This window comes from Vanessa cardui, chromosome 24 (assembly GCF_905220365.1).
Source record: "Vanessa cardui chromosome 24, ilVanCard2.1, whole genome shotgun sequence".
NCBI lineage: Eukaryota > Metazoa > Arthropoda > Insecta > Lepidoptera > Nymphalidae > Vanessa > Vanessa cardui.
This window is the reverse complement of record NC_061146.1, coordinates 7,881,017-7,902,531: the sequence shown is the minus strand read 5'-3', so window position 1 is coordinate 7,902,531 and position 21,515 is coordinate 7,881,017. Positions and strand designations below refer to the sequence as shown.

Below are 21,515 nucleotides of genomic sequence, written 5' to 3'. Positions count from 1 at the left end.
ATAATCGTACCGCCTTCTTAATTACGTATCATTCAAAATCAAAATAATCTTTATTCAAGTGTGCTTTTACAAGCACTTTTGAATCGTTATTTAACAATTAAGTGAAGCTACCACCGATTCGGAACTAGATTCTACTGGCAAGAAACTCAGTAGTTAGTCTTTTTCAACATTTAAAAAATACAAAGTCATGTTAATTAATACAATTATTTAAATTAATATATCCTGCCTGGAAGTCACCAGGAATTAATTTAATTAATTTATCATCTACAAAATCTTGTATCGAATAATGTGCCTTTTTTACCAATGTATTTTTTATAAACGATTTGAATTTACGAAACGGCAAAGTTAAAAATTACTGCGGAATTAACAATCATTTTCGGACATCATGAATGAATTGTAAAATTGTGCGTTATTTTAGAAATTCTAAAATTATTTGAAGGCCATATGGTTTATAACTGCAATAGTCTCATGTTTAATTAAAAAAATATGTTTAAAAAATCGAATAAGAAAGGATATTTAATAAATTTCAATTCCATCGTTAAGCTCAATATTAAAAATGGGACTCACAAGTAAGAATTATAGGTACTTTTTTTATATATGTATATGACTTTTTTTTATTTTCTGTCGGTTATTGCAAATAATAGTTTCATTTTTAATAAAGTAGTTAAGCTGACTGGCTAATGCCCTTTGGTAATTTATCACCAAGGTCCATAGACACTGATACTGTAGGAAATATTAATCATTCCTTACATGCTTCTGCGCTTCCAAACGAAGGTCTTATATATCCCTAGGAGACTTTTCTGATATATACTTTTTTAAGTAAGACAAAAACCTCTTTCTTGATTATTTTATTTTTTAAATTACATTATACACAGCAAATTAATACAACTACATAACCACAGACTAATTTAGCAGGATTGGAAAAGTCCCTTTTTGCGCATTTCTTCGAATTCCTTCTCAGCGTCGTAGGTTCTGTGAAGAAAAATAATGAAATATAAATATTTTTTTATTTTACATAAGAAAAGACTAAATATAAAAGTAAGTGATTTGTTAATGGAAAACAATTTGACAGGTCAATGCAAAATTATGGCTGGACTATTATCAATAATACAGTAGCAATACTACACTGATCTAAATAACTAAATTATCTTTTATAATAAAGTTATGTGACCAGTTTGTATGAATCTAAATAAAGTAGATCAATGTTCTCTCACTACATATGAGACGGAATGTGAACCAATGAATAATTTGTATGAGAGCCCAAGTACATAGATTACCGATAATTGTCTATGCTTGAACATTTATTCCAGTTTTTTTTAAATATATGTACATTTATAAACTCTCACAATGAGGCAAAATTTATAAATTATATTGTATTGATTCATTACTGTAATCATCATTACGACTAAATTAAATATCTATGAAATGATTTTTTTTAGAGAAGTACTTTGTAATTATTACCTGTAGAATTCAGCGTATTGCCTCTTGCGAACATTGCCGACTAACAATTTGTATGAGAAGCCACAAGCTGCGGATAATGCAATTGCAACAATCAAGTTACGCTTGATTACATTGTGGAGGAGTCCTCGCATCTGAGGCTTTGCGATGGTCGACACGGCGCCGTCAGACATCTATAAACATTACAGAGAAAAAAAATGTTAGGAAAAAAATGTTTTTTCCATTCTAAACCTTCATAATCAAGAAATGTTTTATATGCTATTACTTTTCAATAATTACATTGTGTAATGCACTAATGCATGGTGAGACTACCTGAACGTAGTTAGAACTTTTGCTTAGATAATTTTGAAATGTAATTTTTTTTTTGTATGTGATATTATATCTAATGTTGGTTGTCCTAAAGATGATAAAAAAATGAGGTAAATATGGAAGTCTAACCTTTCAGCTAAAACAATGTTTAAATAAGAAATTCCAAAGTAAAAGATTAATTAGCAAAATAAGTAAGGTAAATATTTCGTTTCACTGTAAAACATTTTATATTGATTTGTGTTGCATGATATAAGTAATATTGATTGATTAGAATACAATAGTATTTTCGAGTACGGCTATATAATTGAATTCATTATAAAAAGCTTTTCGTAACAGTTTTTAAGGTTATATATACTTATCAGATTAGAGAATATTTTATGGACTTGTAACTGATACATAAAAAATACGTGAAATATCATGCAATATATACGTGGGGCAAATTTAACTTCTATCTTATTTAAGGTAGCAGATATTAAAAAAAAATAAACACTATTACACAGTAAGATTATTGACGTTCTTACATAACACTAGCAAAACTTTGAGTTTAAATTTTAAGGCTACGAAAAGTTTAAATAACAATTCTGTGAACTTAAGTAATGATAAAAAACGGAAATAATATAATTTAATACTTACTTTTGTAGTTGAATTTAAACAAGAAAATTGAATGTGCTGAAAATCACAGCAAGTAGTACGATAAGTACGTTTTCGTTGTCAATTTGACACTACTGGGATACGAAAGGAAACGTACGTTATTGGTTGTTATAGACGAGTAATAGTTACGACCAATCAGCGTTTGGTGTTATGAGATTTGGTCATGTACATTTTAATCAATAATGACACAGATACAAAATAATATAAAACAATTGCAAAATATGATTAATCATATCGAAATCAATTATGATTTGAGTAAAAATCTTATAAATTTGATACACATTAATTTTAAACATCGCAAATTGACATACATACGACTTATTGGCGTAAAAATAATTTTACAGAAAAAAAAAGTTTACATCAGTATAATTACACCACTGTAATAGAATCATGATTATATTGTATCATCTTGTAATTAAATGTCTAATGCGAAATATATCTGATCTTAATCGTATGGGTACATTTGTAGATTTGAGTTTAACTAATAATTAAATCATTCTCGTCGTCTATGAAATAATAATAATATTTTTTTTTATATCTTCAACTGTCTAAAATTTAAAGTATTTCGAATCAACTTTAAATCTTTGTAGATCCTAAATGATCAATTGAAATGAAAAAAGATACTAGAAATTAGAAACCTCAAGATCTCTTTCGACTGCATTGTTTGATTTACACCTTATTTTATTTTCATAACGATTATCTCTTTAGTAAAGAGTAATGAACAACATTAAATACAGGCTCAAGGCACGTAGCATCTCAAAGTTGAGTCCCAAAGCTTATCGCATTGACTATGTGAGAAATTATTACATTTTCTTACAGCGCGCACCTATCCAGCTCCGTTTTAAGCAAAACAAGCGTCCGATTGCAAACAGTGTTCTGAAGATCTAGCCAAACAAGATTTTTAAGTAACCTGCCTCAAGTATATCATGTGTATCATACATATTTTTCAAAGCGTAACACAACACCGGTAATGGTCACCCTCGCGGTGTCTAGATTTTTCGTATATCCTGCACTCTAGATTACGATCTGGGCCTAAAAATGTTATGAGCAAATATATGAGCGTTTTAAATCGGAAACAAAATTATTAGAAACTTCCTGACTCGACGACCATTCTCAGAACAAATATTAGTCAAAAACGAAGGAAATATTATGCATAGTAAGTATGTTATTTGCCCGTTATTTTCATTTTTCATTTAATTACTCTATATCTCTCTCACAGTCACTAGAAAAGCGATTCGCTAATTATTATTTGCGAATCGCTTTTTCAGTTTGTTAAGTGTTTGTTTAGATTCAAAGCTTCAGTAGAATTATTATTTGCAATCCCTTGCACTCCTTGTAAACATCAGCTTCGCAACGCACGCGATTAGCAAGGTTTACCTGCCAACTGCCCATACTGCCCGTTTAGGCTATAGGTTGCCGTATGCCGTACATTATTTTGAAGTTTGTCTACGATGTAGAAGGTACTCTTTCACGTTAAAAAGATCCCGCTAAGCTATTTACAATTTCAGAACTCAAGACTCTCTTCGGGAAGTTTTTAACATTTTTTACATAATTGTAATTAACATGACTGTTTTTTTAAATGTTGAAAAAGAGTAACTTCTAAGTTACTTGCCGGTTCTTCTCGGTAGAATCTACTTTCCGAACCGGTGGTAGTTTCACTTAATTGTAAAATGACGATCTAAAAGTGCCTAACTGAATAAAGTTTATTTTGATTTGATATGAACTCATTCAATATTACATAACGAAAAATATTAATGTAATTTTTTTTTTAGAGTTGTTAATTAAGTTACGTAATAAGAAATACATAAAAGTGCAAGAATAAGAAATCTGAAAGCATGACGTGAAATATAATACATTGACCAGATACACATTTTTTTTATTTATTCGAAGTATTTCTCATAAGATAGGTTGCTGCGCAGATATTCCTTCCATTTCATACAGATAAACCGATTCCTTTTCTATCTTTGAGAAGGCCTTCTACTAAAAGATTAAAAGCTTATTCTGTTGTTCTGTTGGAGTCTTGTGGATATATTTTGTCGTCTTAATCCTCGGCCAAATAAGGTCTGCTATTCATTAACAAAGAATACTTATGTAATTTTTTGGATTTAGCATAACAGGCAAATACTCAACCTGTGTCCTGTACCAAGAGGCACCGTTAAATGTGTAATCCTTTACACTCACTGCAAATGCCAAGCCCGCCATGAGCTCAGAGATGGCATCGCTTATAATTTCTTAAAAATTCGTCGCGTCACAAAGAAAATCAAATAATTTATTTTTGACGTTCGAACAGCCGGCGGAATTGTTGGTACGACTCAGATGGTCTTACTCAAAGACCTAAATGCAGATGTTAGATAATCTTAGTAGTCTTACTTAAAAAAAAAAAAAAAACTAGAAACAATTATAACAATACTAAGTAATGCTTATAACGTACCAAGTACGTCTCACACCAACATTTTATCACGCATTCTTTCTTTACCACATATTTTTAATACAAATTAATATTAATAATACTCTGTGACGCCTGGAAATAAACCCCCAGCGTCCAGTTTAACGCTATCTAATTCCTGCAATTTAAAAAACTATATTTAGCATTAAATAAATCATCGCTTTATTAAAAAAAATTCTTCATTTGTTTTCTTCTGAAGCGTAGAGTTTTCCACTAAGAAAAATAAATTTATACAATTTATTAGGATTCGGATTGTGAATGGGACATGATAAAAATGGCCGAATTGAAAGTCACTCAATGAAAAAATAATATTAAAACTAATAATAATTGCGGGTTGAAACCATCAAGCAATTTCTTCAAGACTTACAAGCAGTAACATAAATAAGAAATAAAAATGAAGATAAATCATAAAATCGATGTTAAAATTAACTCCATAGCTAAATTGAGAAATTATTTAGTAAGTATTGCACTTGCTTTTAATTTATATATTGAAACAATTTTAAATAAAATTTCATTCATTTTACTCCATAAGATTGTCCCTTAAGTTCGATCCCAACACCGAAGATTCATCAGATTGTAACGGGTTTTGTGAACAAAAAAGACAAAAAGAAACAACAAATATTTTTTTTATTCATTTATTAATAAACTAACTTTACAAATTTAATAATAGCAGAACAATAATATTCCTTATTTCTTTTCATTCATAATAATATGATAATAATTCACCATGACTCATCGTACTTTATGAATATAATTATATGATTTAAAAATAATGAAGAACGACAGAGAAAGCAACTTACAGAAAAAATAATGCACAATTAAAAAAGGATAGTTGCAACTTCATTAATTGCCAGCAACAAAAAAATGTACAGGCGCTATCATTGACCTAACTCGCCGCGCGCATGCGCACAAGCACGTGCGCGGCATCTAACAACACGTACTAGAAAAAATATTACAATAACATAAAGTTAAATTTTATTGTATCAATTCTTTATTTATTCACTATTTCTGCGGTTTATTTACAAGTTTATTAAATGTTTACATACCAAAACTATATGCTATCTCATGTGTGGTGTAACCCCTAGCCTATATTTATAGTGTTTAAACTATTTGTATTTCTCTTTTTTATAGATATATAAATGTATAATATAGATATTTTTATCAGCATAAATTACTATCATTAGTCGAAAAAAAAAAAAACAAAAACTAAAGGATAACTATACACCCAATATACATAACTAGTTTTTTGAGGAGTCCATTCACTATAATTATATGGTACAAGCTTGCGAGTCATACTTTATATTACAGTACAAGGCATAATCCTACAGGAGCCCGTTACAGCAGCGCGACCCACTATATACAACGCGGCATATTCGACAACTCCGATTTAAAAAAAAAAAAGATGAAAAAAACAATTACTTTATTCGTAACATATATTAATTTTCCCATCTATACACAGAAATTTACAAGAGACTATACATCGGACTGAAACCGATCCTTTTAACTAATAATTTAAAAAAAAAAACGAAAACATTTTCGCGTCACGCGGTACAGAAAAACTCATGGTTCCCATACAGAGGCTCGCCGCGCACTCTTGCACTAACATAAGTAATAGTCACACACCTCCAACCACGGCACACGTTTTAGGGCACAATTTATCAGGCATTGTTCTTTATATTTAGCTATAAAATATTCTCAATATACTATAAATAATACGTACAATCTAACATTTTGTATTGTAGTTCTATCACCGTCCGATCTAAGAAACATTGAACATTGTCAAACGAAGGATCAAAAACATGTTTTCGAGGAGAAATCAATTGAAACACCGATGATTACACGGGACAATATCTAAAAGACTAAAAATGTTAAGGCAGTCGATCTATCTTTCTATCAAAGGATCTATAGATCATCTATAAAAGTTAACGGAAAGTCACATCCACGAATTATTGCTTTGAATCATATCATCGCAGACATAGGAACCGCAAAGAAAATTTATAAAATTCTCTCTGTTAATATATATCACTAGTAAAAGTATTCGAAATAAACTCGGCCAAACAATATTAAAATACATACAAATTCATTTTAATATGTAAATTAATTGATAAATAAACGTGAACAAAGTATGTGCAGATTAACGAAAAAAAAAAAAAACTGTCTTCGATTGACATTTGAGGACGACTAACTCATCACTAAGTGAATAATTAAAATTGTGATAATAAATACTAATACCTACTTAGGCAACTAATTTTTTTAAAATATCGAAACATTATATACAGTGCAAAGAAAAAGCTAGTCTATAATTTCTAAGGATCACTGGTTTGCGACATTTTTGTTATCTGTGAAGTGTAGGCGACAGGGTTCGTGGTAGACTGGATGGTCAAAATTAAAAGAAAAATATACACATACATATATATACGGGGCATTAAAATAAAAATAGTTTAGTATACTGGAAGCCCAAACAGACAAACTGTTGAAACACTCAGTCACGATTATTATCAGTTCACTAAGAAATAATTCAAGTATCTTGTCACATTTAAGTTACAATTATTGGTCGTGAATTCACTTACATATAAAAACGCTAACGTTAATCGTAATAGCGGCGTGTTTTACGCGGGAAATAGCCGTATATGTTAAAGTATATATTATTTTCATGTCCACGAATGAAATGCACGACAAAATGGCCTAAAGCTCGTTAGGCTATTTCCCGCCAAAATGTTTTAAAACTCCGACGCAGATCACCGATGACGCTAAGAGTTACGTGCAAAAACGTATGAAAATATCTTTTAAAACTTTATGCATTTACTTTTTTTTTTTATATCTCTCGGTATTTATCCTATAACAATGTGCCTATTAGACGAGTGCTCTTTTGTACAACGATACATCTCTATACACTAAACTAAGGCTCCACTTTTGGCTTTCGACTCCTATACTGAGTCCAGCCTTATGGTAAAAAGACGCTCTTAAAAATACTCGATAGAAGAAATAAACTTACAATTACCAACAAAACGTCGAGTGCTTTATAGTGAATGGTAACATGATTTGTTCACTAGTTTAATAAACAGTCCTTAAAACGTCTCGCGCCCGGTCGGGTTGACTGTCGGTGCATCAGGAACGAACGCTTCTCACGAACTATCGTACCCACCCGCGTCAATTATATAGTATAAAAAGCACACATATTTAACTCTGTTAATATTCCTCAAAGGATTAACTTTCTCATTTTTATTGCACAATATTCATTTTTATTTTACAAACTCTTGAGATTCATAAAATTTAAAAATTCCACAAAACTTTTGCACACGATAAAAGCACTTTTCCTGATAACTGACCGCACTCGTCACTCGTGGCGCGCTTTCAGCTCGCAGGCGCCGAGGGCGCGTCACGTCCTCCAATAGTATTACGTTATCACTTATATTCACTAATCCCACGGTCCGGATAGGTTCAGCGCTAACGGACGTTACTTCCGTCCCTGTTTGCATACGACATCTGAACTGTTCGAGAACATTCGACGGCACGTTCCCGCACGGTCGGCTGGCGAGGTCGACGGAGGCGGCTCGAGGGCAGATGTGTAGGTGCAGGGCGAGGCGAGGGGGTCATTCGAGCGGGTAGAGCAGCGGCAGAGGCAGCGGCAGCGGCAGGGCGAGGGGGGGCGAGGGCGCGGCACAGCCCGCGCGTCGCCGCCGTCACTTGCCGTCGCGGGACGCGCGCCGCCGCCGCACCGCGCCCGCGCTCGGGGTGCCTCCTTCGCCCACTGAAACGACACGTTGCACATGCTTATACTGTTTGTATTGCCTAGAGTTCAATTTATATTTCATTTATTTCTTATACCACTACGTGTGTTAATTAAAAATATATGTATTAAGAATATTTTAAAGTCTTCATATAAATGATGCTACTTACCCGCACTCCTCGTTTTTCGTCTCACGGGTGTGCTATTAGGCGGCGCAGGAGTAGCCGGGGCGGGCGCCGGCCCGTGCCGCACTGACCGTCTAGTCCCGACACCTTCCGCTCCTTTTGGTACTTTCACCCCAGGCTTTACTGCTTTCACTCCCTTCCCCCGAACCTTACATATTAATGGTTCATCGCTATCACTATCAGACTCTTTCTTAACTTTGCCATCGATCGCCACAACGGGATTCACCATTTTCTGGTCGATTCGTCTCGGTTTTTTCTTGGGCCGGCCCGGAGAGATGCCCTCCTCGCAGCTGATAGTCGAAGCACACGAGCTCTCCGACTCCCGTCTTTTTCGTTTACCACCAGGCACCGGCTTGGCCGCTGCTACCATTGCATTTACCGTCCGCGGACTCGTCTTATCTACTGATCCACTTCTAAGACAATTTCTAGGTTGCAAAGCGGGCGAATCGGACCGCTCGAGTTTGCTAATTCCTGGACTTAACCGTGGCGTTTTGGGTCCGTCTGCAGGACTGTTCATTTTACTACTCGACCTCGTCCGGACACTACTTCGAGCGACTCTCTCCAAAGTCGAAGGAGACGGCGACTCCGGCCTCTTTCCGACATAATCGGGTGTAGGTATTTCTATTAGTAATTGTTCTAATAAGCTCTTATCTGGAAAATCAGCCTTAAGCGGTAACCTTTCGATCTTCGGTTCTTGCTTTTCCTTCATTTCTGTCCCGTTGTCTTTTGTTTCGCCATTTTCTGAAACGACACACTTGTTTTCTTCCGAATCCAAAGAATCGTTCGCACAAACTTTTTCCTGGTTTGAATACGTGTATAGAGGCGGGGAGACCCTGCTCGGTAAGTGGTCAAAGTCGTCCATGCCTTTCTCTTTTTTCGGCGATACAATCGTTTCTTCTTTGCGTGAGTCATCCTTTTGAGCAATATTAGAGTCGATCTTTGTTTCGGCATCGTTCGTGGTCACCTCTGTTTTCAATTCATTCTTACACTCTGCTCTATTCATGCTCTGCGTAGACTTGTCTTCGTCCCTGAGAATAGGAGTAGCTTCTCTTTTCACTTCTTTGGTTTGTGTCGTTTCCTCGGGCGGCCTCCTTGGCGCGTCGTCTCCGTTTATATGGTCTGCGTGCATTTTCGCCAGTTCCGCCTCGATATCGCCCATATCGTCTATATCGGGCGGTACGGGATCGTAATGCGGCTGCCCCGTCGCTAGCGACAACCTCTCTAGAAGCTCGTCCGACGCTGGCGGCGGATCTATTACACCTATTATCCTTTGCACTGACGTCGGGCTGGTCGATCTAGGCATGTCTAGACGTTCCTTTCTTTGAGGACCGGGAGGAGATTGACTGGCTTGATTCGGAGATTTCTCTGAGAGTGCATCCATAGACTCGATCCCAGAGTCTTCGCCCTGGGCTTGTGAATTGGGCGACCTACTATTGCCGAACTTGTCGGCGTCCGGGCGAGCCGTCCTCTCGGCCACAAGTTTGCAGTAAGTCTTATCCTTGGGCCTCTCTTTGCGGCGCGGGGAGAGAGCTCCCGAGCGCTGACTAGCGGCGGGTGGCGGCGAGTCGACGCGACTGCCGCCTATTGTGCCTATGTTTGTCGAACCAGGGGGATCTGGAACGCAAACAATGTCTTTTTAAATAATTAAAACGAAGTTTAATGTTAATTTTTGTTTTAATTGCTAAATTCATGTTTTCATGGTAAAGTTTTAATGAATGACAAACATGTTAAGCAAAAGCAAACTTAAAATTTGAAGTTAAGATTTAAATTATTAGAATTAATTTGTTGGACAGTAATCTTTAAGCACATAACTCTTCAAATGCTATATTATGACGACAGTATAATGGCACTTAAGTCAGTTAAGAACCAAGCTAACTAAGTATGAATGATTCAAAATAAAATGATTACTAGTGTTTGAGTCAAATAAATTTATTATATCTCAATATAAATGAATAATTTACAATGTTAAAATAATAATATCTATATATTTCTAATGTTTTATATATTCCCTATTTATTACATTTATTTTAACTGATAATAACATACATAGAAAAGCAAATGTTGCAAATGGTAAAATGTGTTTGGTCCACATGGAACTTATTATTTTATTTTATATACATAATTTTACTAAATTTGTACTTTCATTGCCTTATTATTTACAAAATTTTCCTAATACAAGCTCTGAATTTCGAATCGATAAATAATTACTCGTAATATAACATTTTTACACAATTACCCATGACAAAAATATGCTCGTTTCTATGTACAGTTTTACATCTATGCCTGCAAATTAAGATACATACCTGGACAGGAACTATGGCTGGTTTTCCTCTTCTTCTCTGAAGAGATCAGTCCATTGGGTGATGTTATCGCACTATCAGTGAGTGTCCTTTTCAACTTATTCTCGTCACAATCAAACTTCTCCTCGTCAACACTGAGCGTCCGTTCAATATTCTTATGACACTTTAATAACCTGTTGTCCAAATCACTAGCACCAGATTTCACTTCACTGTATTCAGTGTCCAACACTGCCTTCACCTCACTGGACTTTAAGTTATCACATTTTGCACCATCCTTCTCAACTTTTGACGTCGGTAACTTCTTTTTCACATCGTGATTGTTTGGTGTCTCTCTGTAGCCCTCATTTTGGGCATATTTCCCCTCTTTATCTAGCAGGTCATTCCTCCACTCTTTGTCTCTTTCCTTCTCCGTCGATTTCCCACTTTCACTCAGCATTTTGGACTTCTTTTTCATTTTCAAACTATCTAATGACTGTCCCTTGTTGTTGAAGACCTTGTAATCGCATGACTTTGTCACTATGTGAGCATTCTTTGACAATGTCTTCATTCTGTACACGACATTGTGGTCACCTGCGATCTCGGTCTTGATAGCCTCCCCCTCATAGTGATTGTTCAATTTAATGTTTTTAACATGTAAATACTCATCAGTCTTTGAGTTTTCAGTGCTTTCTCCCGACTTCGAAGCTAACGACTCGTCGCCGTCTCGCCTGTGTGACTTTTCATCCGATTCCAGAGATTTTCTTATTTTAATCTTCTTCGAATGAAGGTCCCCTGGGCCAAACTTTTTCTTTTCCTTTTTGGAGTTCTTTATTACTGCTGAATTTCGACCCCTAAGGCTGATATGTAAAGGCGGTACCCTAAGCTCACCTTCTATGGGTTTTTCACCTTTCAATTGTTGGTTGACAAAACTAACATCAGCCTTATAAACAGGCTGAACTATAGGTTCGTTCTTATCAAGCTTTAACCTTAATTTTATTGACTCCTTTTCTCCAGAAGGCGATTTCGGTGCTTCAGTCGTAGGAGTAGCAGGCTTTGCGACATGAGGCCGCGGTAAGGCAACTTTGGTAGACTTTCCATCCCTTACAATCTTGTCTTTTAATGTAGCAGGCTTCTCTTTCGCGCCGCCCGTTCTTGGCTTGCCTCCCTTCTGTGCCAGCAATTTTTCATCTTTTTCTTTCTTAATGATCTTGTTTTTAGTTTTGAGATCATCGTCCCTTTTACTATCGTCGTCTAAAACTTTTGCAATGCCGAATATTTCTGGCGCCGTTTCAGTTGGGTTTTCTTTAACCTTACACTGTGCAACTGTTACTTCTTCGGCTTTCTTTTCTTGCTCTTTAGGGGGTGGAGTATCGTCATCTCTCATAAGAGTTTTGATCAGGTACTGCTTACTTTGCTCCTCAATTTCCTGGGCCGTCGCCTGAGAGCCAACTGTAGCTGTAGACACTGATGTCATAGCTCTAATCGGAAGTCTCATTGGCGGCGGCATCGACGACGACTGATTTGTGCTCCTGTCTGTCATTCTGTCGGAATTCATACTGCTTGGCGACGCCGAGTACGCAGCATTAGGAGGAGGCGACTTAAAAGGCGTATTTTGCGTATTAACTATCGTATGGTTTGGGGAATTTAAATGGAATTTGGAAGTCGACTGCGGAGGCACGGGTGGCGGCGGCATAAACGCCGTCTCGGAATTCGCTTCGAACGATTCCGCGGATTTAGAAGGCACATCACTATTCACGTTTGTTTGACTCGTGGTTGGAGCCATCTCAGGATTATAAGGCCCATTCAAAGTCGGACCGGGGTATTGAACACCAGTGATTTCTTGAAGGAGTGAGTCTGGAGTCGACTCCGTGGTGTTAGGCATCGATTCCTGTGGAGTGTCGTAGAGTAGATCTAGTTTGGTGTTGGCATCGAGATCCGATATGGCCGACAAGGTTGTATCGTCGAGATTGAGGTCCCCGCCCAGGGTCGGTAACAGCTGATCAAGGTCACAGTTGTCTGGGAGATCAGGGATCGATAAGCCCAACGTGTCCCGATAGGGCTCGTTCCAGTCCGGCTGTGAGGCTGCACGAGAGGCGGCACGTTGCCTTGCGTTGTACTGTTGTTGATACCTCTGGAATTCCTGAAATTAAAGTATCATTGTTTATAAAATGTTCTTAATGAATATACTTTATCATAGATTATGTATATCGTGAAAAATGGGGCACCTGAAAACTAGACTGAGTTTTCTGGTCCATCGAAGTAGTAGGAGGTGGTAGCAACGCTTGAAGGTCTTCTGGCGTTACCCTCGGCTGCAGCTGCCTCGGTCTGGGCACGGCCTGTTGCCTATAGGGCGGCGGAGGTGGAGCTGGGAAGGTTTCTGTACTATAGGAAGGTGAAGGAAACCTTGCCCGCCCTACGACTGTTGCATTGGGCACTGGTGCGCGATATGGTGTCGGCGACGGTGGGGGGCGGGGGGGAAAGGCTCGACGAATGAATGCCGCCGGTCTGGGAGCGGGCCGGGGAGCGGGGGGCGCCGGACTTGGTACCGTCGGCCGGGGAGTAGTCGCTCGGCCTCCACGGTATTCGAAAGGCGCCCGACCGACTGCTAGTTCCACCTGTGGATATAAATAAAGTTTTAATCCTACTTTAGACTAATTTCTATTTCTAATCGTATACTGCTATGTATCTTATTAATTTGACAAAAAAAAAAAAAAATAACAAAAAAAAAAAGACCCGCTGAGTTTCTTTCGCCGGTTCTTCTCAGGTCAGGGTGTTCCTTTTTCCGAACCGGTGGTAGTGTTTATTTGACAATCAATAAGTAAGTGTAATGCTTCTATATTGAATAAACGAATTTGAGTTTGAGTTTAATTAAATAAAACAATAAAAATAATATGATTGTAAATAGAAGATTAAAAAAAAAACATCTAAAACCACTTGCTATCTCCAAAATTAATTTAAAAATTAAATCAAACCTGAGAGTCTTCCAGCCGATCAAGTTTCGCAGGATGAGGCACTGGTTTCGGCCTCGGCTGAGGCGCTGGCGCGTCGTTCTGCAGTAGATTCACTAGCAGGGGCGACGACATGGCCACAGTAGGGGCCGACGATGGTGTCGGCGTCGTCGGGGTCGCCGGGGGCGCGGGGTAGGGCGGCGGGGGAGCAGTAAAAGACGTTGACGGCCGCGCGAATTGCTCCGCCGTACCAGGTCTGAGCGTATTGGCGCAGCCACCTATCCCTGCAAGTAATATATTAAAATTGTAAAAAAATATTACCTTTTACTTATCAACATAACTACCAAAGGCATTGTAATATGCTTTATATTTTAAGGGAGTAATATAGAATAAATACTAGTATTAATAGCTAACCTAAAGTATTCTCCTTCCGATGTATAACCCTCGCTTGAGTCATACTGCCAAAGGGGAACTCGCAGCGGTCCGTGGTTGGGGTGGGAATGTTCTGCGGTATTTTGCCATCCATTGGACACACCGTATTCGGCGATTTAAAGTTATTCTGAGGGGGTTCCGAGCTGGTGGATGCGCCCTCGTCGGCTATCAGTCGACCGATACCGCCCAAGCCGGCCAGCAGCTCATTCGATTGTGATCGTGATGTGCTCGCTTCTGAAAATAAATATTTAATTTTTATTTATACATATATTCTGGAAACATTTTTCAATAATAATTAAACGCAACGGATATAACGCGTAAAAAGTAAAAGTAAAGTAAAGTAACAGCCTGTAAATTTCCCACTGCTGAGATAAGGCCTCCTCTTCCATTAAGGAGAGAGATTGGAACATATTCCACAACGCTGTTCCAATGCGGGTTGGTGGAATGCACATGTGACAGAATTTCGATGAAATTAGACACATGCAGGTTTCCTAACGATGTTTTCCTTCACCGCCGAGCACGATATGAATTATAAACACAATTAAGCACATATATATAGCGGTGCTTGCCTGGTTTTGAACCCGCGATCATCGGTTAAGATGCACGCGTTCTAACCACTGGGCCATCTCATTAAATATTTAATAGACAATTTTTAAATTGGCAACACTATTAAGGCCTTGGTACATACCATCAGCGTCAGTATTGATGCGTAGCTCGGCACCATGCTGGAGCCGCAGCGACACGGCCGCGTCACCGTCCAGCTGCACCGATAGGATGCCGAGCGCACGCAGCTGAGGCGCCCCCGCGGCGGCCAGCGCCCGCAATCGCGCCGCCGCCGCACGCGGCACCGACAGTGTCACACGCACAGAGTTCCAAGGCTCCACCTAAAATACACATATCATATTAAACAATCAAAAAATCAAAATAAACTTTATTCAAGTAGGCTTTTATAAGCACTTTTGAATCGTCATTTTACAATTAAGTGAAGCTACCACCGGTAATATTCTTTAAATCCAATACATTATAAACATCAAACAAAAAAAACAAACAACTTCTTTTCAACATTAGTATGCTTAGCTCTTTACTATGGAAGGAAAAAGAAAAATATAATTAGCCGACTTCAATTTTAATATTTTACCTCACACAATACTATTTTTACACTATTGTAATTATTAAATAATTTAAATACCAATTTTATAAATAACTGAATACAACATAGGAAGGAAGGAACAAATGTAATAATGTATTTTTTAAGGAAGTATAATGTTTAACACGTTAGCTGCGACATTATCTTCATTTCATTTCTGTTGTACGAGGCTTTTAAGACCTCGTATGAAAACTATCCTCATACCGGCGCAGGGCTTATCAGACCCCGTAATGTTTAAGAAACTAAAACTCTGCGTGATGTGTTTATGTGATGCGATCGAATTTTTTAGACCTCATATTAATGTAGGTTAACTATGACATTCTGTTTTCAACAGACATCACATATAAATATACTTATCCCTTTCCTACAATATATCAAATATATGTTACAGCCTCCGTTCGACAGAGAAATCTATGTTTTTCTTAGCATCGCAAGGGAAACACATACGAGGTGCATTAGACCTCGCTCCGCAGAGAACGTGTTAATCTGTGGTCTATAATATTTCAGTGGCTAGCCGCATATACTTTACCTTGTTAACTTTGAGCGTGTGCGGATGCGGCTCGGCGAGTAAGGCGCGTAGCTCGCGCAAGAGGCGGCGGAGTCGCGCGGGAAACCTCGGATCACGAAGGTCACCCTCACATGTCACCACCACGCCGCACGAGCCACCGCCCGCCGAGCCTAGCCCATCGCTATCCGCTGCCATACTACAACAAAAATAAAGCCAATGTTACAACTACAATACCATCACTAAAATTAACTTAAAGTAAAAAAAAGTAAAGTAACAGCCTGTACATTTCCCACTGCTGAGATAAGGCCTCCTCTTCCATTAAGGAGAGGGTTTGGAACATATTCCACCACGCTGTTCCAATGCAGGTTGGTGGAATACACATGTGGCAGAATTTCTATGAAATTTGTCACATGCAGGTTTCCTCACGATGTTTTCCTTCACCGCTGAGTACGAGATGAATTATAAAGACAAATTAACTTATTTATAACAAATATTTTTATTTATATATTCAGTAATTTTAAAAATAATATTATTGATACCATGCTTTACTTTTGATTCTAAATACATATTTTGATCTAAGAGTAGATATTATGTACAGTTTGTACAAGTTAAGTCTTAAAATCCTCTATCTATATGTCATAATAATTATATATTTATTTCATATATATACACTATAAGCAGAAATATGAAAAAAATATATATATAATGTGAGTTCCGATTTACGAAGTAGTAAATACAATTGAAATTCACTAAATGCAAATTATGAATTATTTAATTTTTTCTGAAATGAAAAAATCAATTGAAAAAGGGAACATCAAAAAAACAAAATTCACTATCACATTTATGTAAATAAAGTTACTATATGTAAATAAAGTTAGTATAAACTATTACCATAGTTATCCAATTTTTTTTTTCATAATAGTTGCCAAAGACACTAAAATATAAAACCATGTTTTTTTTAACTAAAAAATATTCCATTTATAAAAACATATAATTGTATCCAAACATGTGTGTGTTGCTAATTTACATAATAAGCAGTATTTTAGTTCTCATAGAAACATTGTACTTGCTAATTTTAGAATTGGACAATATTTCTCAGTCATATAAAACACCCAATATATTACAGCTGGACAAAAACATTTATTGTTTTGAAAAGAAAGTTACATATTAATTATTTTATTTACTTAACATTACCTTAAACAAAAAACTGTTTTTTTATAATATTATTAATAAATAAACAAAACCTTGTCATGTATATGATCTTGTATGAACTGCTATTAGTAATTAGGAATAATTTATTCTTAAGCTCCATAAAATACACTTGCATTATTAAAATTAATTTATATTTAATTTTCATATCTTATATTATGTAGAAACTTGGGGTTAATTCTATTGATCATTTTTAAATTATTTGCTACGAGTGGCAAAACAAGATGATGAAAAAGCTTACATTGAGGAACCACTGTTTTATAAGTAGCTAAAGCTTTTTCTATAAATTTCCAAAATTAAATGATACACTTCAGACATTAAGGGGTCTGTTTGATTAAAAAAAAAAATAGTATTGTTACATGATTAACTTATTGACCATATATTTTTCATTAAAACATGCAAGTTAAATCATTTGATTATATATTTAAATAATTTCATTGTTGAAAGCAAAATGCAAAGTGGTTTTGTACCAGCCTATATGACAAGTTGCATTGTACATATTTTAAACAGCAAATAGAAAATATGATACAATCAAAAATTTATTACCATAACGACAAAAGAATGAATTTGAATTTAAATAGTATTGGAAATCCTGCTAACATATTTTGCCAGTATTTTTGTTAATTTAAATTAAGTATAAATTCATAAATATATATATTTTTAACTATAAGTACACATATATAATGTATTAGAATTTAATTTTGCAAGTAATGGAGAAGACAAAAAATGACATATATGGGTAAGGGCATAAAAGTTTATGGATACACAATTGATAATAAAACTCTACTAATATTAAAAATGCAAATTGTCTGTCTGTTACGCCTTCATAGCCAAACCACATTTGATCAAATTTTGTATTAAGCGGGCTTAATCCGCAAAGGTGATTATGTGAAAAAGACTAACCCCTATAACAAGCATAGTTGTGGGCAAAAGCTAGTATGATATAAATTGATAGAAGATCATACAATATACAAATGATGTAAGATTTATCATCTTGTTATAATATTGATAATAATAACAATACCAATTATTTCTAATTATTGTAACGATTCTGATAACAATGAGATATATATATTTTTAATTTAACAAATAAGGATAATTTACAAATATTCTAATACTAAAATCTATTTAAGACTATTAATAAAAAAAATGTGAATTATAAATTAAAATTATAATAATAGTATTTGAATGTACTGATGTATATTATAATATTTGTGCCATCTCATAGTATGTTTCCTTAAAAATTAAAAATATATATCATACCAGTAAAGTTTGTAATTGTAATCATGTGTAATCATATTATGTTATCAATTCATATATTTCATTCGTGATTAAATATAAATATATATGAACATACTCCATTTTAAAAACTAACACAAAAAAAAAATTGAACCAAGTTTCATAAAAACTTTTTGAGATATGGTTGGTGATTCTGTGCAATTGATTTTGAAATATTTTTCTTTAATAATCAAATATATATATGTATAACCAATATCCAGAGAATAACCTCTTGGTTATAAGATTTTTTTTCCATTTTTTCTTATTATATATTTATCAAATAAACACAGTTTCCTAACAAACTAAACTTTGTAATATTGTTTATTCAATAATTAATTATCATAGATATAATAAAAATATGGAATGATTTTTAATAAAATAAATATTTGAAAGTAATCAAATTGTTATAATTTTAAATGTTATTATAACATTTTGTTTGATTGCAAATTTATATAATTAAGTAATAAAACTTGCTTATGAAATAAGATTGTATTAATAAGTTCAATATTGCCTAATTAATTCATTTAGTTATGATATATATGTTGTATTATCAAAATCTGTTATTTTTAAATAAAAATTAACTTCATTTACATTTATATTATATAATGTTCAATGTATTAAACCTCAATTATAAATTGGATAAAATATAATTATCATTGTAAAGTTTCACTAACTTTTTTTTAATCAAACCTATTAATAATGATATTATTTATAATCTGTCTTTTAAACATGACATAAATGATAACAAATACACACTAATATACTGCAGTTAAATATAATAAAGAAATAGAAACTTTGAACAATTAGGAAGTCAACCTCACACAAAAATTCAAGCCTATTTACTATAACCTAACATTTTAATGTCTATATTGACAAACAGCACACATACTAATAAGATAAGTTATATGTTATATAGGGGTACAAAATTTGTAATTATATCATGTTTGGGGTTGCAAATGTGTGAAATGTTTTAATTAACCCTATGAAGTGCGTCAGGCATGGAATTATTACCATTCGAACAACAAGGTCGGCAAAACATCGCTGTTACACAACTTTTTTTATTACGTATTTCAGTATTTTCAACGCGAGCCGACAGTAAAGTTGAACGATTGTTTCGACCACTGCACGGGGCACGTCCGCCGCCTCTGACCGACCTGCTGTCACCCTTCAATGTGTCCATTTTGTTCGCAACATCATACGGTCGAACACCCCACGTAATGTAAATAAACGAAAAAAAAATGTACTCACCTATCATACAATGTCACATTCCGCTCAATAACACACAAGTTCTATTGTCTTGTGTTCCAAATCATCCTGTAAAATCAAGCGCAACATTACAATCCGGCTCGGACGCAAGGCAATATCGGTCCTATGGTCACTCAGTGTCCACTACAGCCAAAACATATGATATGCCACTATTGTCCCGCCCCAGGTTCTCCCGGGGCACTGTCCTTTGAATAATTTCGAGTTTTCACATGGAATCACTCGACATGTAACACTCGAATTTCTTCACGAATCAAAACCACAGATTTATATTTCAGTGACGCAAAGCTCATATATCGTGAAGAGCAGCAGCCATTTTGAAATGTACGGGGAGTGCAGTCACGGCATGGAACATTAGTAAATTACAGCCGTTCCCGTCTCTTGCTTCGATCTAAACTTAACGCGGTAATTAATTTACTTTACGGAGGTTTCATTTTCACACTGTAGGTCACAGAACTTCACTCCATTTTCTTATTGAAACTATCCAAAACAACCTAAGCGACATCCGATAATTCCAGCTTACCCCATTTGCATGACACACATAGAATATGAAAAAAACACTCAAAACACATTAAAACGTACATAAAACGTGTCGCGCCGAATCATGGGAAGTTAAAGCATCGCATCAATATAATAGTCCATTAGAAAAATCGCTAAAAGAATAGTATATATTTTACAAATAGTTATTCGGTACGAACAATAACAACGGACGCCATTTGCAATTTTCAACTTGACATGCGCATTGACTCTGAGTAGACAAACATACGTGACGTAGCTTTTACAAGGAGTGAAAAAAAATTAAAGTTAATTTTAATTTTCCAACATCATTCTATGGTTCTCATACATTAATAAATTCGAATAAGTCATTAAATATCATCAAATTGAATACGAAGATTATGTAAATATTTTATAATTCTTAAATCGAAATTTAGAAGTGGACGCCTTTACAAAGTTGTATATTTAAACTTTCATGCTCCACTGCAGTCCTTCTGTGATTGGTGCAGAAAGTAATCTCTATGTTTTTATAATAATACAGACGATTTCAATTGGCTGCCGCCATGAAACGTGAGGACACGAATCACTTCCTGTTGATATGAAGTTAATTAAATTTTTAAGAACTGTACATAAAAATCGCTGTGAATAAATAACCTACACTAAAAATAAAATTGTAATTGTAAATAATTGTCGATGAAACTTGCAACAGTGTTTCGATAATAATAAAAAGGATTTTGATACAATGTGTTTTTACATATATTTCTAAAAAAGCAAATACATAATAAAGAACCACTTCAGATTTTAGTCATATTTTTAATTTTAATTAATTTATTGCTAATATTATATTAACAATGCATTCGTAAAGAAAAATGTATTGGACGAGATAAATGTAGTTATCAACGTTTATCCATGTGTGTATTATCTCTTAGAGATTCAACTGGTACTGATTGAAATAAGCCTTTTCGAGCCATTTCATCGGCCCAGTCTTCAAATTCACCCCTCCTGAAAAGTTAAACATAGTTTTAGATAAATTTAATAAGTACTTTCTCTTATGCTTTTAAGTTTCATACATATTTAAATAGTTAGCCTTATAATGGACAGATTTTTAAGACAATTTATTTTAGTTTTCTTATTACATAATTATAAGTAAAATATAATAGTAATTTTTAAAAATGTG

At 35.1% G+C, this 21,515-nt stretch overlaps 2 protein-coding genes across 3 annotated transcripts; both read right to left on the bottom strand.

The window, feature by feature from the left end:
- Positions 1–833: 833 nt before the first annotated feature.
- Positions 834–2,555, bottom strand: LOC124540054 (cytochrome c oxidase subunit 6C). Its single transcript, XM_047117459.1, has 3 exons — positions 2,401–2,555; positions 1,462–1,631; positions 834–972 (listed from the first exon to the last, which is right to left on the bottom strand). The coding sequence occupies exons 2-3, from the start codon at positions 1,629–1,631 to the stop codon at positions 909–911; spliced, it is 234 nt and encodes a 77-aa protein (XP_046973415.1). The 5' UTR covers positions 2,401–2,555; the 3' UTR covers positions 834–908.
- A 2,949-nt stretch (positions 2,556–5,504) lies between these two features.
- On the bottom strand, positions 5,505–20,585 carry LOC124540284 (protein piccolo). Of its 2 annotated transcripts, XM_047117759.1 has the most exons (10): positions 20,426–20,585; positions 19,829–19,894; positions 16,115–16,289; positions 15,127–15,322; positions 14,421–14,672; positions 14,031–14,290; positions 13,284–13,673; positions 11,083–13,198; positions 8,765–10,393; positions 5,505–8,615 (listed from the first exon to the last, which is right to left on the bottom strand). In XM_047117759.1, the coding sequence occupies exons 3-10, from the start codon at positions 16,286–16,288 to the stop codon at positions 8,548–8,550; spliced, it is 5,085 nt and encodes a 1,694-aa protein (XP_046973715.1). In that variant the 5' UTR covers position 16,289; positions 19,829–19,894; positions 20,426–20,585; the 3' UTR covers positions 5,505–8,547. The 2 variants fall into 2 exon arrangements, with proteins under 2 accessions (XP_046973715.1, XP_046973714.1); XM_047117758.1 differs by having other exon boundaries at positions 19,829–20,585.
- Between the last annotated feature and the right edge of the window lie 930 nt (positions 20,586–21,515).

What these genes read in the sequence shown, in the direction of transcription:
- LOC124540284 (XM_047117758.1), bottom strand. Translation starts at nt 16,288, where the DNA reads ATGGCAGCGGATAGCGATGGGCTAGGCTCGGCGGGCGGTGGCTCGTGC. An exon ending in TCGGAAGGAGAATACTTTAG is followed by an intron (nt 14,291 to 14,420) that starts GTTAGCTATTAA and finishes TATTACTTGCAG; the next exon opens with GGATAGGTGGCTGCGCCAAT. An exon ending in ACGAAAAACGAGGAGTGCGG is followed by an intron (nt 8,616 to 8,764) that starts GTAAGTAGCATC and finishes GTGTCGTTTCAG; the next exon opens with TGGGCGAAGGAGGCACCCCG.
- LOC124540054 (XM_047117459.1), bottom strand. Translation starts at nt 1,631, where the DNA reads ATGTCTGACGGCGCCGTGTCGACCATCGCAAAGCCTCAGATGCGAGGA. An exon ending in CAATACGCTGAATTCTACAG is followed by an intron (nt 973 to 1,461) that starts GTAATAATTACA and finishes TTTTCTTCACAG; the next exon opens with AACCTACGACGCTGAGAAGG.